Source organism: Trichoderma virens (genome assembly GCF_000170995.1).
Source record: "Trichoderma virens Gv29-8 chromosome Unknown TRIVIscaffold_5, whole genome shotgun sequence".
NCBI lineage: Eukaryota > Fungi > Ascomycota > Sordariomycetes > Hypocreales > Hypocreaceae > Trichoderma > Trichoderma virens.
The window spans coordinates 2,992,397-3,013,647 of NW_014013744.1; the positions used below are offsets into that span (position 1 = coordinate 2,992,397).

Genomic DNA, 21,251 nt, shown 5'->3' on the forward strand with positions numbered 1-21,251 from the left:
TGAGCGGGGGAAGGCCGAGGGAATAAGCTTGTCGCGATACTGGTTTGTTTGGGACGAGATTTTCCGCCTGGGTTGAGGGTTCTATCGACAAGGAACCACGTTCCTATCTGCGACCAATCAATATCCAGTACCGCCTAAATTCTCTGGTGCTGATTCGCAGTCGCAGTCGCAGCGCGGGCGCAATCACGGATGCCTTGGGGGGTTTGCGATGTGCGAAGTCCGCAGGCTTTGTGTATTTCACGCAGTGGATGGTTCTTTTTCAGATGAACAAACAATGAATCAGGAAATTAAACCGAAGAAAGAAAGCAGGAGACACAGCCTCAGGCAGCACTCGGGCTTTTTCATGATGAATGAATCATTTATTACGACCTACCCAGAGCCAGAGGTGCCGTGACGCAATCGCCCGGCCATACGAAGGGCTACTAAGCAAAAGCGGAGGGGTGAGCGAGGGGCGAGAGGCGCAGCCGAAGAACCGCTAAGCAACGTCACAGGGCCCTTTGGATTCTTGCGGCCAGCGGGTTCGCGGGAACGTCACGCCTGTGGGCCCCCTTTCCACAGCGCTACAGAGTGGGCTACAGAGGGAGCACGAACGGGCTTTTACTTGCCTGCATGCGCTGGAGGATGATCCGGTGCGCTGGTCAGGAACGGGCCTGCCGGGACACGCGAAAGCTTCAAGTACCGAAGCTGCCGCCTTACACCAAATAGGATGAGGTCTTTTTCTTCCTTTCTTCTTCTTCTTCTTTTTTGTGGAGGGGAAGAGAGTTTTAAGTAATGCCTCACAGGGGATGCGAGAGAAGCAAAGCGGAGAATGACTGAGGGCCAAGAAGCTGCGAGAACAACGCCCGATGCCAAGTCTCACTTGCTGCCGTCACGAGGAAGCCGGGTGTGACGGCGTCAACACGATTTGATGCTCGATACATGTGATTTTATTAAGTTTACTTGGCATTATACTACAGATAAAAACTTACTGATGTCCATTTCGATCTGGTAGCTTTGCTCCCTTTCCTTCGCTTCCTCAATTCCATCTTCTTTCTTCATCTCCAAAAACACAACGCTAAAATCCCCCCCATCTCCGTGTGGGTGGTTGTTTCGTGGGGGGAGTTTTTCAAGCCTTTTGGGGCTGTGCAGGTTGGGATTTCAAGGGTACCTGGCGGGGGCAGACAATGTGAGACATGCTGGATGGATGGGAGAATCCAGGCCACGTGATGACCGCATATCGTGATTGACAGGATGCCAAATTGTAGTTTCTTCATGCTTGATATTTGATATACTCGTACCGGACTGTAGACGGGTCAACGCCACAGCTAGAGTGTTGGAGGATGCGAGAGCAATCCGTCACTCTCAGCCGATGTAAGGTGCCAAGAAACGCATACTTACTATCCCTCCAGCTTCCATTGGTAGATACAAACTGTAAGCTGAGAAAGCCTTTTGTAAGGAGGATGGAAAGATTACACACACACACACACACACAACTTAGACTGACTGCGCCTCATATTATTCCGTAAGGATTCATAGCTATGAGCACTCAGTACTAGGTAGGGACGAGAATCTCATCGCCCTTGCAGGACTTGCCGCATGTTTAATTCATCATGGCATTGATGGTGCGACTTACATAAGACGGTAGCACCAGCTTCGTCAAACTTAATACAGGAAAGGCACACGCACGCAGCGCCTTTACGTCAGGATTTCGTACTTATTTGACCACAAGCTCCTTCGCCACAGTCGGCATAATGAGCGTGTGCCTCGTAGGGGATGTTCATTTCAAAAAGCTGAGTTCAAGAGGCGAAGAATCGGTGAGGGTGAGCATGGGTGACTTCGCTTCCCCTAGCGCTGGCGTTGCGAGGCGCAGATGCTGTCTGGTATATACATAATACAGAGTACATGCCACGTACATGTGTAATCGTTACATGTAACTGCAGTAAATGTGTAATCAGCACAATACATGTACAGGCACCAAGCGTTTGTTGTATTGGATGTAAGAGAGGCCGGTAACTTCATGGCACTTGCTTGGTTTCACGACAGAACAATTGAAGACGGCAAAAAAACAAAAATAGAATGTGGCTGCAACGTTAAAACTTGTGGCTGACGATCAAAGTCAATTACGCGTAGCCACTACGAGTTTTGGGGCGCGGTGGCAAGTTTCTTGACGGATTAGTTGATTAGCACCGTTGAGCTCTGCACAGCTGCCGCTTTGTAACTGTAGATATACCGTACATGTACCAAGAAGGGACAGTCAGGAGATGATCATCAACCACTGCGAATCTGAAAAGCGTCTTACGGCTCCTGATTCGGCAGCGTGTGTCGTGCATTGCCACACCTCTTTGGGAGATCAGAACTCCGTCTCCCTTCCGCGGACTCAGCCTCGCTGTACAACCGACACCTCTTGTATACGATCCTGAAGTCCAATAAAATCCCAACATGTCGTAGTGGTAGCATTTCATGAGCGTATGAAGAAAAAAGTACCTAAGGTTGGAAATGAGCATATGTGTAATTGAGTACCGGGAAGTCGCCGGAACACTTCTAGCAGCTACGCCACTTGAAGCTTCAAGGTGCCCGAAGATAAGCTGCATATGTGTTTACAAGTGTTGGCTGACAATTTCAATCCTTTCCCTAGCTGGCACCTCAGCCTTTTCACAGCATGCAGGTGGGATGCCACGAAAAACATACATTCATCATGAGTCGACAACGCCAAAAGATGATATATACTATGGAGAGTTGTACAGCCGTGTGTGCCAGACCTTTGTGCCGACATGCCCCCGTGTGTGCTGGCTACGCTCATCATTGAGATTCAATATGCTACGCTGAAGATAGTTGTGCAGAACATGTATGGCGCCTTGTAGCACAAGGTGTGAGGTGCACCTATCAACAGGATCAAGGCTGAGCGACTAGGTGCAGAGTCCCTCTACTTGCATTTAGACGGTCAGTACTCCGTACATGTAGCTACGAGGCTGCTGTGCAATATGTGGTGTGTGCGCCGTCATATTTCTCATCAATATTTCATGGAGTGACGGAAGCGTTCCCTCCCTCCATTCCAGGGTGCCATGGGATGCCTCACAAATGGGCGTTTCAATGCCAGCTGCGACCAAGCAATAGCCGCAACAGCCGCATGTAGTAATATTGAATATCCGCACGGATCAGGCGTGATCCGACTCTGTGGCGCTTCAGAAGCAATCAAATGAAACCCAGGACGAGCTGAGCCGTGCCGCATTTATTGACAGGATTGCATCCAGCCAGGGCATGTGCCGTCCCGCAGCTACTTGGGGCTTTGAGTGCAAACATTTCCCACCAGCTGTTTTGCCGACAGGACCTGAGATAACGAGCATGTACAGGATGTGTTCTTGATGAGCTGTAAGCTGGCACATTAGCCGCCAACTCTGTGAGCAGCACGGCGAATGAGAAGCGGCAGTGTGTCTGTGATGAATGTAGAACTCATGTGTGGTTTCAGGCGGCATGGCAGACTCCCCATTTGCCGGGGGCGACCCAATGACGTGCAGAGGACTCGTGCTATGGGTGCTGGATGTTGATGCAGCAGGATATACGGTAGCAGCGGTCCCAAGGTACAAAAATAAATCCTGGATAAATTTACTCACCTGCAGAAACGAGTACCCGCAAATGCTCACAAGCCTACATAGTAGTCTATACATGTACCCGCGTACATATACGTGGATACTGATGCCATCCATTTGAATAGACGGCACTAATACTTCGTACTTGTACTTCAAACGGACGGACGACAGCCAAGGCGTTAAGCGATGGCACTTTCAGCCGCGAATGGGAAACCATGAAGCCACGGGCCAGCACCGAAGCTCTGCAGCTTTACCAAGTACCTGGTCGTGCTGAATTGGACTCGAACAAAGTCGCCACTGGCTCCAGGCACGGGAGGCGGGACGGGGTGTGGGTGATGGAGTAGCAGCGGCAACCCCCAAAGGTTGAAAGCGAAAGCGACTCAGCAGCAAGACGGGAATCAAGCTGCTCGACAGGAAAATCACCAGACGGTGAGCCTCGCTCACGTCTTCCGAGACACGCTGATGCCGCCACATTGTTACCCCATACGAGCTATGCCCAGCACAGCCTAGAAGACGACGCGACGTCGAAATGGCAAATTGGCAGCGAGTTTCGGCACCTTGCCAGAGGCCGCTAGCCAGGCGAAGCTGCCAATCAGACGGCTCGGGGCTCGAGACATTGGCTTGATCCATCTGGCCCTTCGTTTTTCGGGCGAGGCTGCGAGGTGATTCGCCTGGGCTGATGGTCGAGGCTAGAGGACGAGTCCTGGCAGCGAATCAAGCAGCTTCGCAGGCAACGCGTCAGCCCACACACGGAGACAATCCGCAGCAGTGGTCTAGCCGAGTCGAGTCAGCTGCGTCGACAGGAGCATGTACGAGGGACGAGGGACTGGAATCTTGTCCTTGTCGTGGTGGCGTGTGTGCCCGGGGCTGCGGTCCTGGGAGCCGGCATTTTCGCTGCTGAAGATTTTCCAGCGGGAACAAGGCAGCATCAAGATTTGTGCGTGCATGAGACGGGCATGTATATACATGTACACATGCGAGGAGGTCGGGGCCAGCCTCTATGTACTCGTAGAGTACGAGCACGACACGACACGACATGACATGTCAGGTAGCAACTCGCCATGTTTGCTGGTCCCTTGCGCGAGACGAGATTGGGATGGACAAGGTGGCTGTTTGGCTCGATTTACCTTGGGGATTAGTGCATAGAGAATGATTCCTCGACTCCAGCAATTACCTTAGTATATCGAAGTTGGGGCATCCATCCTGCTGCTGGGGCCGGGCATCTTTCGGTGTACGGAGTTCCCAGCTGTGCATTGCGGTGAGCGTACATGTAAGTGCCTTGGACAGTGTGCAGGCCAATCAATCAATCAATCAATCAATCAATGGTTGGGCAGGAATACATACATCAATCAATAGATGTCTTGAACGCTGTTTATCCAAAAAGTCAAGGATCAGTCAGGATTGCAATGTGCTGCGCTTAGCAGTGTACATGTGCCTAGTGTATTAGTGCCTGCTCAAGCAGATCGACCACTGTCCTTGCTGCAGCCAAGGATCAAGCCCGTGCCCGTCAACAGTGGTGAGGAGGGTTCCGTGGATCGATACTGTTCTACAAGTAGCCATTGGTTAATGAATCGTATCAATCGGGATCCCAGTCAATGTCTCTATTGAGCTCTGCAACTGGTGTAACTGGAGAGCATCCCATCGTGACGTGAATGGGCGTGCACAAGGCATCGCGTGTGTGTGTCGCACCAGATGCATGGTATGAGCACATGTACATTGACCTGCCCAAGCAGCAGCAACACCAAGCACCCTTGACAGATTAAAAATAAAAATGTCACAGCTTGCGAGCCTCTGCAGCACCCTACCTTACCCTTGCGCTGCGTCGTTTCATCCAAATAAACGCCCCCCCTCCAGGCCCTCCAGGCCCTCCAGGCCCTCCAGGCTCAGAGACGGAAGTACTGGTGCATGTGCCGACCTGCGTGCAGCTACATGCGTCTACATGTACTCGTACATAGTACTTTGCATCTCCAGCCGGCTATTTGTGCGGCACTCAATCCGCTCGACAGGACAAGCAATGCCGTCGAGTGTCATCCAATGTCATGTCGGATGTCATGCTACAGTACAGTATTACAGTACAGTAGTTACAGTACGTGTGCCGTGCCTGGCAATGCGTGCGCGCGATACCATCAAGTCAACCCAGTAAGTCAATTCCAGTAGCCCTTTGCGCGCACAAAAGCCCAGACCCAATTGCAGAGCCAGCACGACCTGTCAAATCAATAGCATCAATCAAATTGAATCCATTGATTGATTGATTGGAAAAAGGCTCCATCCGTCCAGCTGCGCCGGTGGACCAGCCCGAAAGGCTCTCTCAGCAGTCCCCGTCAAACCTCGCCTACTGGCCAATGACAGCGCCGCTGGGGCCTGCACAGCCAGCCCAGGCGGCCCGCCAACTAAAATATAGCGGCTTGCCCTTCCCTGAACGCCCAGCGCCAGAAGCCGTCGGCCAGTGGATGTGGACTGGCAATAGGTACTCGTACCGCCCTTGGAAGCGCATCGCGCAGCGCCTGCCGAGTACAAGTACAGAGTACCAGTGCTCGCCCGCCTGGCAGATTTACAGCCTCGCCGCCAGGCCAGAGCCTTGAAGCACAACTCCCCTCCCCCCCAAGCGGCCGAGCAGCCAAGCAGCCCAGCCTTACCCTCTCTCGCTCCTTTGCTGTCTCACCTCATTCATACTCTGCTTCTCCCAGCCGGCCGTCGTTTTGCTCCTGTTTCCTCATTCCCAGCCTCGAGTCCCTCAATTGCCGCGTGCTGCCTCTCCGTCGCCGCCCTCACCCTCGTCACCCTCTGCACGCCGTCCCTGCGGAATCAATTCAGGATTCCAAGCTGCCGACTGCTCCGCCTGGCCTTGGCCTCGCCCAGCCTCAGTCGTCCGCCCTCTCCAAAAACTGCCACAACCCGTCCCATCTCTCGTCTCGCCTCGCCGTCTCACGTCGCCTCCTCTCCTCTCCTCTGCTCTCCTCTGCTCTCCTCTTGTCTCGTCTTGTCGTCGCCGAGCCCGTCGATGGAACCGTCCAGTAAAAAGCGGAAGCTGGCTCCCAAGGTCAACACTTCTGTGGCTCCCAACCCTCAGCCTGCTGCGCAGTATTCCCACGAAACGGTTAGCCTTGCGTCTCCCCAACCTCTCGACAACCCGTTGCCATCTCTTTCCATCCGCCTCCCGCTCCATCGCCGCCTTCGCCATGCTCGCATTCCTTGCTAACGTTTTCCTTGCCCATTTCTAGCCGCCACAACAACAGCCTTACCCCGTACACGATGCTCCCGTCGCCGAACGACAAGACTTCGAGGCCTTTGCGCGTCACCTACAGGATGCGGCCATGCTGATACAGCGCCAGACGGAGCGCCCGCCTCACAGTGATGTATCCGTCTTGCTATTAAGCTGGGAAGAGGATCGTACGGTGGATGAGGACGTTGCCGCCGTGGAGCAGGTCATGCAGAAGCAGTATGGCTTCACCACTCAGCGCTGGCAGATCCCCACCGTGCCAAACCCAAGCATCAAGCTCGGCGTCCAGATGGCTTCCTTTCTCGAAAACGCAAGGCCCAACCACCTCCTCATTATATACTACGCTGGCCACGGATATGCCGGCCCCGATGGCCAGCTGTACTGGGCCTGGTGAGTTTCATCCTTGGGTGTTCGCTATCCCAACGTCCTCCCTCATTCCAAGTCTCTCTGCTCTGCTTTACATCATGCATGTCGCCATCGTCATAATCTCTAATCACTTGTCCATTTAGCAATGCGCGCGAAGATGCTGCCAAGCTCAAATGGGATGGTGTACGGTGCTTATTCGAAGATGCCCAATCCGACATTCTCCTGCTTCTGGATACATGTGCCGACCCCGAACCGGCAGCCGCGGGCAGCCACGGTGTGAAGCAGGCCATTGCGGCTTGCTCCCGAGAGCACAAGGCCCGACAGGAACCTGGTCAACGCTCCTTCACGTCCTTCCTGGTAGAGGCGCTTCACAAGTTGAGCGGGGGGCAACAGCCTTTCAATGTCCAGAGACTATACGACGAGACTCGCTCCCTGAAGCAACAGCAGCGTGCCAAAAGCCCAACGCCTGCAAAGGGCGCAACAGCCCCCGCCTCGCCCATTATGCCCATCTTCTTCACCCTGACCCCCGGCAAAGGGCAAAATTTGATGCTGGCGTCCATGATCGGCAGGGCGCCAGCGCCTCCCCTGAACGGCGTAGATGCGCCGGATGGGCAGAGTAGTCGCGCTCGTGAAGACCATGTCATCGACCCGGATTCTGTAGCTGACATCAGGTTTGAAGAGCCCCGGATCCTGGTTTGCACAACATTCGTTGGGGATGCGAGTCCAGACATGTCTTACTTTCACCAGTGGCTACAGAACAAGCCGACCCTTGGCGCTGCCATCGCCGTCGAGGGCATGTTCCTTGGCCCACCCACAATGCTGCTCATCTCCATGCCCCACTCCATATGGAATGTCGTCCAGCACGATAAGGTCTGCTGCTTCCTGGGCTACATTAGTTCTCACAACATGATTCACCTGTATGAAAAGCTGATTGGGCCCGCCGGTATCCGCCCCTCTGCCAAAGAAGTAGAGGATGGCCGTATTCTGCTGGAAGCCCGGGAGTTGGCGGCCGGAACGCCTTCGCGAGCTCGACGGGAGCCGGATCCATATCTGCACGCCGCGGCTCGAGATGGCCTTGAGTACAGGTCGCAAAGTAGTCCATCCGGAGCGTCCTACACTCCGGCCGCCCCTCGAACTATTGCGCCAATCAAGCCAAAGGATGAGGTTGAGGATTCCGCAGAGATGCAAGAAGCCGCAGAGCAGCTCAAGGCTCTCAGTCATGTTCGGCCTAGAAGTGACGATGGCCCTGCGCCTCCTCCTGTCCCGGCGCCTCCTCCTGCTACTGCTGCTGCTGCTGCTGCTGCTGCTTCTGTGGCTGTTGCTGCTGTACCTCCCCCTGTGCGGCACCGAACAACGCTTCCAGATGGTATCCCTGAATCGAGGCACATTGAGCCAAATATTTCACGCGACATCAATGAATCTGGAGCCGGCGATGCCATGGCTCTGGATTCGACCCCATTGCGTATGAAGGCGCCTCGACGGTCTCTCCCTAAGCAGGAAACTAGATGTGATCACTGTACGCATGCCCCTTTCAAAGATTCCTCGTCGCTTCGGAAACACATCGCGGCAGCCCATACCCGACCATTTCCCTGCGCCTTTTCCTTTGCTGGCTGCGCCAGTACCTTTGGATCCAAGAATGAATGGAAGCGCCACATTGCTTCACAGCACCTCTGCTTGACGTATTATTGCTGTTCGGCTTGCCCGCAGAGCTCGGCAGAAGGCAAGGGTAATGAGTTCAACCGAAAGGATCTCTTCACCCAGCATCTACGCCGAATGCATGCCCCGTTCCAGATCAAAAGGACCATTGCCAAGGGTGACAGCAAGTTACAGGCCGAATGGGATGCACACGTCAAGGACATGCAGCAGTCCTGTCTAGTTACCAGGCGACACCCTCCACAAAAATCGGCTTGTCCACGAAAAGAGTGTAACGCCCTTTTCGAGGGGCCCACCTCTTGGGATGAGTGGACTGAGCATGTCGGGCGGCACATGGAGAAGGGTGAGGGCCAGCGGCTGGGCATCGACAAGTTGCTGGCAGAGTGGGCTCTTGACGAAGGCATCATCGAGTTAAAGAGCGATGGCGAGTATCGTTTGTGCGCCACAAACGGCGTCCTCGCTGGCGGAGGCAATGGCAGCGTGAATAACGGTGTTGCTGGTTCTTCCCAACCATCTCTGGAGCATAAAGAGTCCACTGCCTCTCTAGCGGAAAATGCGTCTTCAGCCGACGAGACCCAAGCCGTGGAAGTCAAGTCGACGGATGACATGGAAATGGCGGAAGGATGAGCCTTTTCCTCTTGCATCAACCTCAGATAACCGACACCATTTCTGACTGTCTTCATCAAATCATCCTCCCTGTGCATGTATACACGACGTCTTTACTGCGTTTACAAACCCGAGAATGACTCACGAAAGCTACGATACCGAAGCCTGTTGTTTGCATATCTCATTCTTGTCATTATTTTCTTTTCTCTTCCATCTTGTCAGTCATTTCCGTTGCATTCATCTCTGTTATAGTGTACTCTGAAAATCAAAGGTTACTACTGCCTGTGGGCGTTTTTTTCTTTCTTTTTCTTTTTTCTTTTTTCTTTTTCTTTTCTTTTCTTTTCTTTTCTTTTTTTTTTTTTAATCCATCTCATTCCGATTTGGCCTCTAGTGTGATTTTCCTTTTTATATCTGTCCTGCTTTTCTCATGGGAGGCGTTGGTATGGTTTGAAACCGTAAGGAAAGCATCAAACGGTGATAAAACGGAGTCTTGTTTCTCATGCTACTGTTGAATAGTGCTCTTCGAAAGCAGGCCAAGGAGCGTTTCTCACAACATCGGGGTATGCCCTATCCGAAATTGATATGTCAACGGGAAGGGAGGGAGGGAAGAGGGAATGATACAAAGCATACAATCTAAAGAAAAACGAAAACGAAAAAAAAAAGGGGGAGGAACGAAGCGAAAAATGAGAGGAAAGGGGGGGGGGGTTGGGAGACATTTCGTTTGCAATGTTTCATCTATCTATTAGAACGGTAGAGTAAGAGTGCCCAGCTAGTTCGGATCGGCGAGTCTTTCTTTTTTTTTGTTGGTGTGAGATGAATTTCTTCTTCTTTTGGGCATCATAAACGTGTTGTCCTCTTCAAGGTATACTGCATACTAAAACTACTACAACTACTACCATCTAGGCACTGTGTATGAATGAAGAACAGTTCGAAAGCACAATGAGCGGGATACTAGCTTAGGCAGAGAGAGTAAAAATAAAAACAGTTCAACCAAAAAATCGCAATCGTTCCTAAGCCTAACCATACTACGCCCCCCCCCCTAAAAAAATTATGTACATGAAGCCCAAAGGGCGTAAGATGAGGGTTACGCTATATTCATATTCATAGTTATGCTAAGTGAGTGAAAAAAAAAAAAAAAAGACTGTCCAAAGCACAAGGAAAAGCTACTCTAACCGATTCTGATAGACGCAGGACCGCTAAAGGGCAAGTTGACGTTAAAGGTCTGGCTGTTTGAGTTTCCAGAGCTTGACTTGACAGTGGGGGCTTTGCCGCCGATGATGGTCACCTTGGAAATGATGAATGGCACTCGGAGGCTGAAGGAGCCACCCAGGATGAAGATGCCCTTCTTGTAAGTGAAGGTGACGTGAGTGGTGGCTCGCTGTTGGATGGACACGCCGTCGTCGATGTACAGCTCGCCCGACGCAGATCCAGAGGCGTCGAGGGCGATGAGAAGCTCAAAGTTCTGCTTGCGGAGCTCGGTGGTGGTGTTGGTAGACTTGACACGCAGGGGCATGATGACACCGCCGCGGATGAAGAGCGGGATGGACGTGATGTCGACATTGCTGATGAGGTGGTTGGTGGCGCCACCGTCGATGCGAGCGTGGGTGTACCAGTCGTAGAAGACGTCGTCTGGGAGATAGACACTGACGCTGGTAGATCCCTGCTGCGTGACGGGAGCAACGATGAGGCCGGGGCCGTAAAAGTACTGGAGCTCAAGGCCCCATGTGGCCGGGTCGTTGGGATAGTGGAAAAACATGGGGCTCACTGCCGGCGTGCCGTCGGTAGACTGGCGGTACAGAGCAGTGTAGATGTAGTCCAACAGGCGATAGCGAATATCAATGGCCTTTTTGGCACTGCTGGTAACCGAAGGCCAGCGGTAGAACTCTTGGCCAATGTTACCCAGGTCGTTGTGGTTGCGGTAAAAGGTGTTGAAGGCGCCCAGCGAGGCCCAGCGCGCGCAGAGCTCCTCGTTGGTGTTGCCGCCGAAGCCGCAGACGTCCGAGCCCACGAAGCCGAACTGGAAGAGGGATGTAAAGGCCAACATTGTGCGGATGGACACGGTGTAGTAGCTCCACTGCGACATGTTGTCTCCCAGCCAGTGGCCGACCTTGGAGCCCGCGCCGGCAAAGGTGCTGCGCGTGATGACCAAGGGGCGGAGGCCCGGTCGACGAGACAACATGGCATCGTGCGAGGCTGTCGACATCATGGTGCCGTAGAGGTTGTGCGTATCGTACATGGCCAGGCCGTTCTGGTGGATGAGATTCGTGTTGACAGTGTGGTTGGAGATGCCACCTTTGTCAGAGTTCCACGAGTCCTGGAAGGCGGCCTTGTTGTGGATGGCGTACTTGGGATACAGCAGATCCCGACCGGGGAGGCCCTTTTGATCACCCTTGCCACTATGGCTTCTGCTGCTCACCACCAAATCGATGGGCAGGCTGCCGCTGCTGGACTTGATTTGGAGATGCTCAACTTGGCTATCACGTTTGTTGGGACAGCCGCCAGGCTGGAAGTCGCAAGGCCAGCCAGGCAGCGGACGAGGAGGTGCCCGGACCGGCGGTGGGGCCGGAGGAAAGCCCTTGGCCGCGCTGTACGGGTCGTCACAGGGAAAGTTGCAGGGGAAGTTGCTGGGCTCGTTCATGTCGATCCACAGGGCATCAATATCCAGGCCCGTTTCGGCATTGAAAAAGGTCTGGAACTGACCGTTCCAATACTTCTGAGCGTTGGCAGCGAACCAGTCGGGGAAGACGGTGACACCAGGCCAGACGACGCCGATCCAGACAGAGCCGTTGGACCGCAGCAGAAAGACGTTGTCCTCAACGCCCTGGTTGGCAGGTGGATAGTCTTGCCAGGCGACAGCTGGGTCGACCATGACGACGTAGTGTTGGTCGTTTGCGTGCAAGTGGTCAACCAGCTCGCGCATCATGGGCATGGGGAAGCGGGCTGGGTCGACGGTGAAGACGCGGCGGCGGTCCATGTAGTCAATGTCCGTCCACATGGTCTCCAGGGGGATGCCGGCCAAGCTGTAGTTTTGGACGACTTCGGCGACATTGTAGGCATCTTGGTATCCGTATCTGCAAGAAAGGGCAATTCAAGTCAGCTCTTGCTCTTAAATTTCACACGAGAGATATGCATATATTCCTTCTTACCTGCACTGGTGGAAGCCCAGGCCCCAGTATGGCTGCATGGTTGGGAAGCCTGCAAATTCACCATATTGCTGTACTGCTGCTACGGGAGTTGGTCCAGCAACAAAGTAAAAGTCAAACACGCCACCAATGGTGTTGTATTCAAGATACTGCTTGCCGGAGGCGTCCTGGTTGATCATGATGTCCATGCCGTTGGAGTTGAGGAAGAAGACACCGTGAGAACCCGTGGCACGGTGCTCCAGGTAGAAGGGGTGAGTTCCATAGAGATTGGCGTTGCTGGGGATGCCATAGCTGTCCTGGTTCCACATCGTGCGGATGTAGTTGGTTGTCTTGAGGCGGAGAGGGTCAGAATGCTCACCCAGGCCGTACAGGTTAGGGTTCGCGGGCAGGCTTGTCCGGAGGCGGAGGTACTGAGACTCGAAGACAAGAGAGGCGGCCGAGGTATCAAAGAGGACCTCACCAGTTCTGGCCCGTGTGATTTTGAACGAAAAGGGATTCGCCGTGTAGCTGAATTTGAGATTGCTTGACTGAGACCAGACAGAGCCCCCGGGACGTGGGAAAACGGATTCGGGGACTTGGTAGACCTGGTTGTCCTTGTCCTGGATGAGGACGTGAATGCGGTCCTCTAGCAACATATTAGCTTGACAAGCCCAACTGATCGCGCCTCGCGGTTAAAATAAGGTTGTATGGGAGAGCAATTTGTTCAAGAGGATGGTCCCCTCAAACGAGCGCGCCGTGAAACCGGCAGTGGTAACAAGCCATGTGTCTGCATATGCATCTTGACTCACCAGTCTGGTACGTGACCTGGAGAATGAGATTCGTGAGGTCTGTGCCGTACACATTGCAAGCAGTGCCAGCCAGAGTCAGATCGGCCGTCACGCCGGTCGGTGACACGCGAACATTGGAGGCTTTGTAGCCCGGGCATTGATCCAAGGTGCCTGCAGTCGCGCCATCTCTGTGGAAGAGAGCCGCGGCAGAGGCAAGCCCTGCGTACAGGATGGGCTTCCAGTAAACCATTGTCGCTGTCAAGGCGATGGCAATGGTGATGAGGATAGCGGGAGGGGGTAAAGATGCTGCGGATCGTGCAGTGCCGCCCTTGGCAGCGAGAGTCTTGGGGGAACCCATCTTGTATAGAAATATTTGTACTCGTCCGGCTCGGACTCATCCAAGACACTGAATGCCGGAGACCGTGAAATGCTCCTGCCTTGCAAGCTTAGCTCGTCAGCTGTCACCCTCGTCACATCTCCAGCGAGCGTGCGACATGGCAGATCCAAGTTCCAATTCCAGGCAGTGGGACGGGAGGAGAAGACGAGGGGAGGTGCGTGGGGCATGCATCATATCATGCATATACAAAGTAACCCGGCCAAGACACGGGACCCCGGGAAATGGGGCCCGAGTTGGGATTGCTCGTCCATCCTCGGGAGCCAGCATTGCGTAGGTAATACGGCAGTCGGCTTGGGGGAGCTTTGGTCGACTGCAATTGGTCGTGGGTTGGGAGCTGTCTAGCGCGCGATAGAGGCGGAAACGGCGTTTTGGTCGAGAGGAGGCGGGCGCCCAGGTCGGGCGAGGTGGACGAGGCTGGGGTTTCGGAAAAGGGCGCCAAGCAGGAGACGTGAGACAGGCAATCAAGGACAAAGAAGCCGTTGGTTCTTGGTTCTGCGAGGGCGAATGTCGATCTCAGTCAAGGGCAGCGAATAGGTTGGTAGTGGAGGGAGGGCGTCCTCAGGCATCGAACGAGTCACCACCTTTTCGTCGGCCGGAATTCGATAAAGCAACAGCAAGCCCAGCTTCGAGCGGTCTTTGAGCCAGAATTGCAATTTTGCATTTCCACCTTGATTTGCATTCTCATTCTCATCATCTCGAGTAATATTACTCGTAGCATTCGATGCAACCTCGGAGCACAAGGTTCAATGAGGTCACAAGGCACGGCTTCAGTTACTGAGGTGCAGCGCTCAATGCGAGTGGGCCCCCTGAAAGCTCCAGGGCTCTCAGCGGGCTTGTAGTGGCTTGTAGTGGCCTGTACCTGCGCAGCTCCCCAACTTCCCCGCACCAAACTCGCCGAGAAGGGCAGTAAATAGCACCGGCAAGGCACCAGGCGGGTCGGGTCCTTTTTGCCGGCCGAGGCCCTAAAGCCCACTACGACGCTAAGCGAACACTGATGCTAGGCGTTTTTCCGTCGGCAATAGGTCCACTGCCTGGTATCACCGACAGCATCGCAACCTATACAGACAATATTGCACGCTCGCGAGACGGTTTGATGCTGGCCCCATGGGGAATGAAAATACTCAAGGGGAGAACAACAGGCGACGCTACTTTGGCTGCTCCATCGAGGTGCACAACGGGCCGAATCGCCATGGAACTATCGTTGATGGGAGGGAGCTGGAATCAAGAGCAGTGAAGCAATTGGACGCTCGCATCGACGCAGGAAGGGAACTTTGATGTTGTGGTGGATTCATGACATGTCCGTGGAATCCGACGCCCTGCCTTGAGTAGCGTTGAGAAGCGAAATATGATCCCATACCTGTATCCAACTAGGTAGCAGTCGTAGTTCACTCTTGGGGTGATTGTCAAGCAAGGTACATGCGTATTCCATCAACATCTCCCTTCCCCCACATCCAAGTAAAAGCACAAGTATACACAGATCATCCGACTTTCGCAGCGTTGCAGCACTACCATCGATCTATCATCATGCGAGACCCCTTGCGTCCAGCTACGGCACTGCACCCGTGGCCTAAACGTGCAAAGGGTAGCATCTTGGGGTGGGATTGAAGCTTGAGATCAGGATATCGATCATGGAGTTTGTGAATGTGCCCCATATCAGCTCGGCGCATGTGACAAACCATCTCCGTCGTGAAAGCTTCTTTTCACCCTCACAAGTATCATCGGGCCCCCTCCTCTTTCCCCGCTACTCCATCGTACGAGCTTTTCAACTCCGGAAGCCCACCATGACTTGGCATGCTCGCCTGTTCATCGCAAAATTCCGAACTGTGGTTCGGCGTCGAGAGGGTGTGGTGGTTTGTAGTCTACCAACAGGCGAGCTTGATTAGTGTCACGATCCCTAGCTCATGGGATCCCGGTTAAACATTAAGAAAGGGAGATCTTGCGGTTCCACCAGGATTGGAAATATAGTAGAATTTATCCGTTCAACGTTCTACATCCACAACCACATACTGTCCTACACACCAACCACATGCTTCTGACTGTAGTTACTATAGCACGCAGATATAAGTGGTCAAGTATCATGTGGGCAATGACATTGGTATAGCAGCTTTTCCGTTTTCGCCCCTTCAGCAGCCGCGGATCAATCTATACTCCAGCCTCACCTTCTTGTATAGGTCAAGACTGCGCATGAACTTTGTAAAAGTTTACTGTTCTTCGGCTCTGCCTCGGTCTCTTAGACGCGCTGGAGCCGCTTGCTGCGATGCAACCCTGCAGCCTACTATAGGTACCAATCGCATTAGATGTCCTGCATGTTGAGCTGTGGTCCGGAAGGGATAAAGTGGTGAAATATCATTATCTAAATCTTCACTCTCATCGGCATCAATGCTACAAAAGAACCTCGGATGCTATCCACAGCTTGGCGTTCAGCAAAGATATCTACTCCGTAATACTTTAGAGGGATGACTGATTGGACTGGGGCAAGCACCGAAATCGCAAGACCTAACCTAGAGAGCAGCAGGATTCTTGCCGCCATCGCCTTGATTCTCATGGTAACAGTGATATAAAAAAATTTTCTCTCTTTGCATACCACAAATGGCAAACAATAAAGATGTAGCATATGAAATGTTGGCATGCAAGATGCCGTATGATGATCGAGTAGTGTGGCTTTACGTTCTCGGTTGGAAAATAAGCTTAATCACATGAAAGAGGTAGGTTAAAGTGCGGGCAATTGAGCTATGCCATATACCCTCAGCGGCTCATCTCACAATACATCACTGGAACAGGAATGAGAAAGAAAAAAGAAGAGAGAAGAGACAAGAGACGAATTAGACATTAGACGTATAACTACTATGTACAGTTAGAATTGGTGCAGAAATGAAATCCGCATTACGAGCTTGTGTAAATATGGATATATAGGTATTTTCAAGGTGAGCACTGCACGTGACCCTTCACTCTTTATTGATGCAAAGCACATGCTTGCGTCTACAGCGCACAAGGCCTGCAGCGAGACAAAATGAATGGGGTTCATAATACAATGTGCGATGCATAAAACGCATGCACTACGTAGAGAGACAGAACGAAATGATACGCTGCGAGGCGACGAATTGCAGCGCGTTGACCAGAGCGTCCCCGCCATGGAGCCCAGAGCAGGAGTAAGGGTACATGCAATCCGCCCAGAGGCACCGCAGAAACGGGAGTACCTGGGTCTGTATCACTCGTGAGCCAGCTGGCAGCCCCCTTGCATCGCTGCGTCAAAGAAGAGCAAAGGAGAGAGGAAAAAAAAAGAAGTGGAATTGCAATCTGAACCTGCCATTGGCATCCGCATCAGCATCCGCATCAGCATCAGCATCCGCATCCGCTTCCGCATCAGCACTCAATCACTGACTGTCTGGAGCAACGACCGCCTTGAAGCGCTGTTCGGCCCTACTAACTGGACTGGACTGGATGCTGCGCATGGGCAAAGTATTAGCAGCGCCGCCATACGCTGTCCTGGTACTTGCATTGATCCTAGCGAACATTAACCCGTAACAATGGCAGCCGAAGCGCCAGAGCCTCAGATCTTCGCTAACCTGCACCAAGATCAAGCCACGCGCGACATGAGCTTTGCGGCTCCGCTCAACTTGGATCCCCTTGCCCAGCAGCAGCAACAGCAGAACCAAAACCAGATCCAGATCCAGAACCAGATCCAGGCTCAGGCGCGGCATCAACAGCAGCAACAGCATCTACAGCAGCAGCAACAGCTCCAACAGACTCTCCACCAACAGCAACTCCAGCAGCACTATCTCCAACAGCAATATCTCCAACAACAACAACAGCAGCAGCAGCAGCTTCAGCAGCAGGCGCTCTACCATCAGCAGCAGCAGCAGATGAACGGCATGAATGGCGCCAACATGGGCGCCGTCATGCCCGCGCCCACGCCGGCTGGACACCAGGCCGAGCTCAACTACATCTATGGCATGGTTGAGGAGCTGAGTCGACAGCTGGCCGATAACAGGAGGGTCACCGAGGACATTGTCAGCGGGCTGGGCAGAGTGCGCAACAAGGCAAAGGCGCAGGGCCTGGCCAACGGCGACGTCATCTCGTCTGCGGCCGACGACATCAATGGTGCGTCTTTGATCCGTCATCTTTGCTGCGGCTGCGCCTGATTTGCCATGTGCTAACCCTCTCTTCCTCTCTCTCTGGCAGCCCAAGAATCCAATCTCGACAGCATCATCTCCGAGCTCTCAGAATCCTTCGATAGAGCCAAGCACAGCCGTGACGCAAACGCCGCCCTCCTCACCCAGTACGCCAACGCCCTCTCCCTCATGCTCAAGCAGTTCCACGACTACAAGTCCAAGCACGTGGCCGATGTCGCCGCCTGGCACCGCTCCTACCGCGCGCAGCTCGACGAGGCCCGCCGCGAGAACAGCCGCCTGCGCGAGCAGATCTGGGAGATGCAGACGCACGCCGCCCGCGCCAACGAGTCGCTGCGCAAGTTCCGCCGCAAGTACGATGAGGACGAGGAGAGATTTGCGAAGCGCGTCGACGACACCGCGCTGAGGCAGGAGCTGCGCTTTTGGAAGCGCATGGCGATGCCTGAGCTGGAGGATGATGACCCGTACTGGAGCGGGGATGATGATATCATTGACGAGGCTGAGAAGGAGAGGCTGAGGGAGCTGGAGCTGCGTGCTGCCCAGGAACAGCATATGGTGGATAGCCAGGGCGAAGACAGCGACGAGCAGCACCACCTGTCGTCTATGGGCATGATGGGTGGCATTGCTATGCAGAGAGAGGAGTCATCTGGACAGATCCTGCCCATACCGCCTCCTCGGCCGCTCAGTGCGGCGTCCAGTACGGGGTCAACTGGTAGATGACCAAAACAAATTGAACGGGTAAAAAGCGACAATCGTTTGCCAAGTACGAAGCATGAAAGTGTTTACGGAATTTTCAGATGCACCAAAAGTGAAACTTGGAGATGAGGGGCATGAGGTATGAGGAATCGGCGATATCAACATCATGATGCCACAGATGATGGCTATGCTGGGTTATGAAATGTAGATGCATGTAATGGCAAGAACAGTGTTAAGTCAACTGAAGATTACCTTCTCAAAACCAATGAAATATAACGAACATGACGCAAAGATTTTACCACTACATTGCGGGCAACTCTCTAAGCCCTCGTTCTCGTAAGCATCATGTCCGTTCCAATTTGTCTCGCTTTCCAAGTCCTGTTATCCCTCAAACCCTAGTAATACACTCAAGAAAATATTTGTCAATATGCCAGCAGCGACCTAAGCACTCCCCGTATGTATGACAGTCTAGTACCCACTCTGCTCTCGTCTACCATCGCCCTCCTCATCCCCGTTCTTCTTGGATGAAGCAGCTGCCTCGCCCGCCTCTCTGATTCCCTGCTCATCACCTCGCAGCTTTGCAAAGTATGCCTTGATATCCTCAGCGCCAACGGCCTTGCCGCTTTCCGCAAACTGCTTGAAAAATGGCGTGAGCTGCTCCTTGAGGTGGTTGTATGCCATGACGCCTTCGATGGCTCTGACACGATCCATGTTGCGCAAGGCGCTCTCGCCACGATCTAGCAAGCTGCCGCTTCCGTGTGTCGAGCCTCCGTGTTGAGAAGCGCCGTCGTTTGACAGAGGGGGTTCGTAGACCTCCTCCTCTTCCAGTAACTGGGGGTGGGCGTTCAGTTTGCTGTAGCAGTCAGAGCAATGGCAGAGCTTCTCGCGGAAGTCCTCTTTAAAGAAGAGAGAGAAGCGTCCCTTGGGCGCGGCAGGTAGATTGGGCAGCTTGCATGAGGTCGGGCCATCTTTCCTGGCTCCGTCTTCTGAGATCTTAGCTTCTGGCTTCGCGCCATCGACATCCTCGACAGATTGAGTTGTGCCAACTTCTGGAGTAGTAGATTCAGCGACTGGCGCTTCGCTCTCGCTCTTAATGCGCTTCGCGTATGATTGCTCTTCATCTGTGTCGTCTTCGGCCTTGCGCTTCTTGGACGCAGCCGTAGCCGTACTATCATTGGACGGCGATGGTGCAGCAACTTCAGGCTGCTCCAGAAATATGGCCGGCAGGAAGCCCGAAGTTCCTGCATACTGTTTGATCCACGGGTTTGCATCCAAGCACTTATAACATAGGAAACCTTCAAAGTCATCTTCGCTTGGAAATCCGGGAGGCATCGGCGGTTCGTCATCCTCGTCTTCGACGGCGACACCACGGGCGGCTTCAGCTGCGCCATTGTTTGACTGACCTTCGTCCTTCTCAGTGATTGTCTCAAGGATACTCCCGTTGGTATGGCCCTCGGTCTCTCTTGAAGCCAGCTTTGATTTGCTGTTGCTCATCTGCTCATACCATTTGGGCCCCATGCCCACTAGGCAGCCAGGGTGATACCAGTCCTCTCCGCAACCCCCAGTCTCTTGGGTTCCAAGCCCAAGGCATTGGAACATGGTTCCTTTTTGCTGGAATGGATCATAGTCGCACTCGCAGCCGCAGAAACGATTTTTGAAATTGTGGTTGTACTTGTTATTTGCATCCGGCTCTTCGGAGTGAACGTTGCCCTTGGTATTCGTCTCGCTATTGATGCGCAGCGTGCATGGGCTGGTAGACGGGATGCGCGTTGTTCCGCAATCGCAGGTGAAGTTTCTCTTCTGGAAAATCTCGACAAGAGTGTGCTCGCCATGACATGACACGGAGCACGCGTAGCACATGCCTGCTGGAGTCCAAGCGTCTCCAGCTTTGGCCGGCGCAGGGTTGCAGGTCAGGCAGGCGAAGACATTCTGTCGCAGCGGTCCGAGAATCTTGGTGCACGTCTCGATGCTCTAGATAGGTAGTATTGCAATCAGCTGCTTGTACATCGATGACGCTGTGGTATGTCAAGGTGGGATAATGACATACGTAAGGCAGGGCTTCGCGGGCATCGGCTTCGAGAATTTCCTGATCACGAAGAAAGCTATCAAGCAAGTCAGTCAGTCAGTCAGTCGCATACAGCAGTGAATCAAATCCCGGTCGCGACCTACTCGGCGGCAGTTTGAGAGTCGTCCGATGCCCGTGACTGCTGGGAGAAGCTGTTGCTACGGCCGGTGACACGCTCTGTCTTGGTCTCTGCAATGGATGGAGTGTCCATCACAGGCGGTGGAGGCGAATCGCCAGACATGGCTGTAAACGATGAATAAATTAATGGGATCCAATGGAAAAAGCAGCAGCCAAAGATGAGATGGATGCACAAGTCGAGTCCAATGGAAAACACTAAGCAGGGCTGAAGGTAGCTGGTAGCTGGTAGCTGGTAGCTGGCTGTAGAGCGGGAGATACAGCACCGTGTAGCTTGAACTGAGGCTTGTCTAGCGGACATATTAAGTGAGACGCGAGACTCGCTGCAACACGGTGGAACTGTGCTTATTTAATTTTGTCATCTTTCCACAAGAACGAATCAAAACCACTTTACGCGTCGATGCTAAACAGGCTTAGCGTCTACCAATTAACGCGTCTTCAGCGCGTTTAGCAGTGAGCTCTGGCCAATTGCTCCCTAATCTCGTTGCCCCCACAAACCAAGAAGCT

At 53.4% G+C, this 21,251-nt stretch overlaps 5 protein-coding genes across 5 annotated transcripts; 2 read left to right on the plus strand and 3 right to left on the minus strand.

Annotated features, from left to right (window-relative positions):
* Positions 1-3,361: 3,361 nt before the first annotated feature.
* TRIVIDRAFT_67758 (uncharacterized protein) lies at positions 3,362-4,196 on the minus strand (the record flags this gene model as incomplete). Its single annotated transcript, XM_014102857.1, has 3 exons — positions 3,362-3,411; positions 3,591-3,624; positions 3,828-4,196. The coding sequence occupies 3 exons, from the start codon at positions 4,194-4,196 to the stop codon at positions 3,362-3,364; spliced, it is 453 nt and encodes a 150-aa protein (XP_013958332.1).
* Positions 4,197-6,567: 2,371 nt separating this feature from the next.
* TRIVIDRAFT_11254 (uncharacterized protein) lies at positions 6,568-9,288 on the plus strand (the record flags this gene model as incomplete). The annotated part of the gene is made up of 3 exons (XM_014101947.1): positions 6,568-6,663; positions 6,788-7,176; positions 7,296-9,288. Coding segments are annotated over 3 exons (2,478 nt in total), but the record flags the coding sequence as incomplete, so codon positions are not given.
* A 1,291-nt stretch (positions 9,289-10,579) lies between these two features.
* Positions 10,580-13,571, minus strand: TRIVIDRAFT_45446 (glycoside hydrolase family 31 protein; the record flags this gene model as incomplete). The annotated part of the gene is made up of 4 exons (XM_014102858.1): positions 10,580-11,799; positions 11,881-12,482; positions 12,558-13,179; positions 13,343-13,571. The coding sequence occupies 4 exons, from the start codon at positions 13,569-13,571 to the stop codon at positions 10,580-10,582; spliced, it is 2,673 nt and encodes an 890-aa protein (XP_013958333.1).
* Positions 13,572-17,581: 4,010 nt separating this feature from the next.
* On the plus strand, positions 17,582-18,568 carry TRIVIDRAFT_45415 (uncharacterized protein; the record flags this gene model as incomplete). The annotated part of the gene is made up of 2 exons (XM_014102859.1): positions 17,582-17,819; positions 17,901-18,568. The coding sequence occupies 2 exons, from the start codon at positions 17,582-17,584 to the stop codon at positions 18,566-18,568; spliced, it is 906 nt and encodes a 301-aa protein (XP_013958334.1).
* Positions 18,569-19,012: 444 nt separating this feature from the next.
* Positions 19,013-20,820, minus strand: TRIVIDRAFT_45355 (uncharacterized protein; the record flags this gene model as incomplete). The annotated part of the gene is made up of 4 exons (XM_014102860.1): positions 19,013-19,537; positions 19,616-20,515; positions 20,592-20,646; positions 20,714-20,820. The coding sequence occupies 4 exons, from the start codon at positions 20,818-20,820 to the stop codon at positions 19,013-19,015; spliced, it is 1,587 nt and encodes a 528-aa protein (XP_013958335.1).
* Between the last annotated feature and the right edge of the window lie 431 nt (positions 20,821-21,251).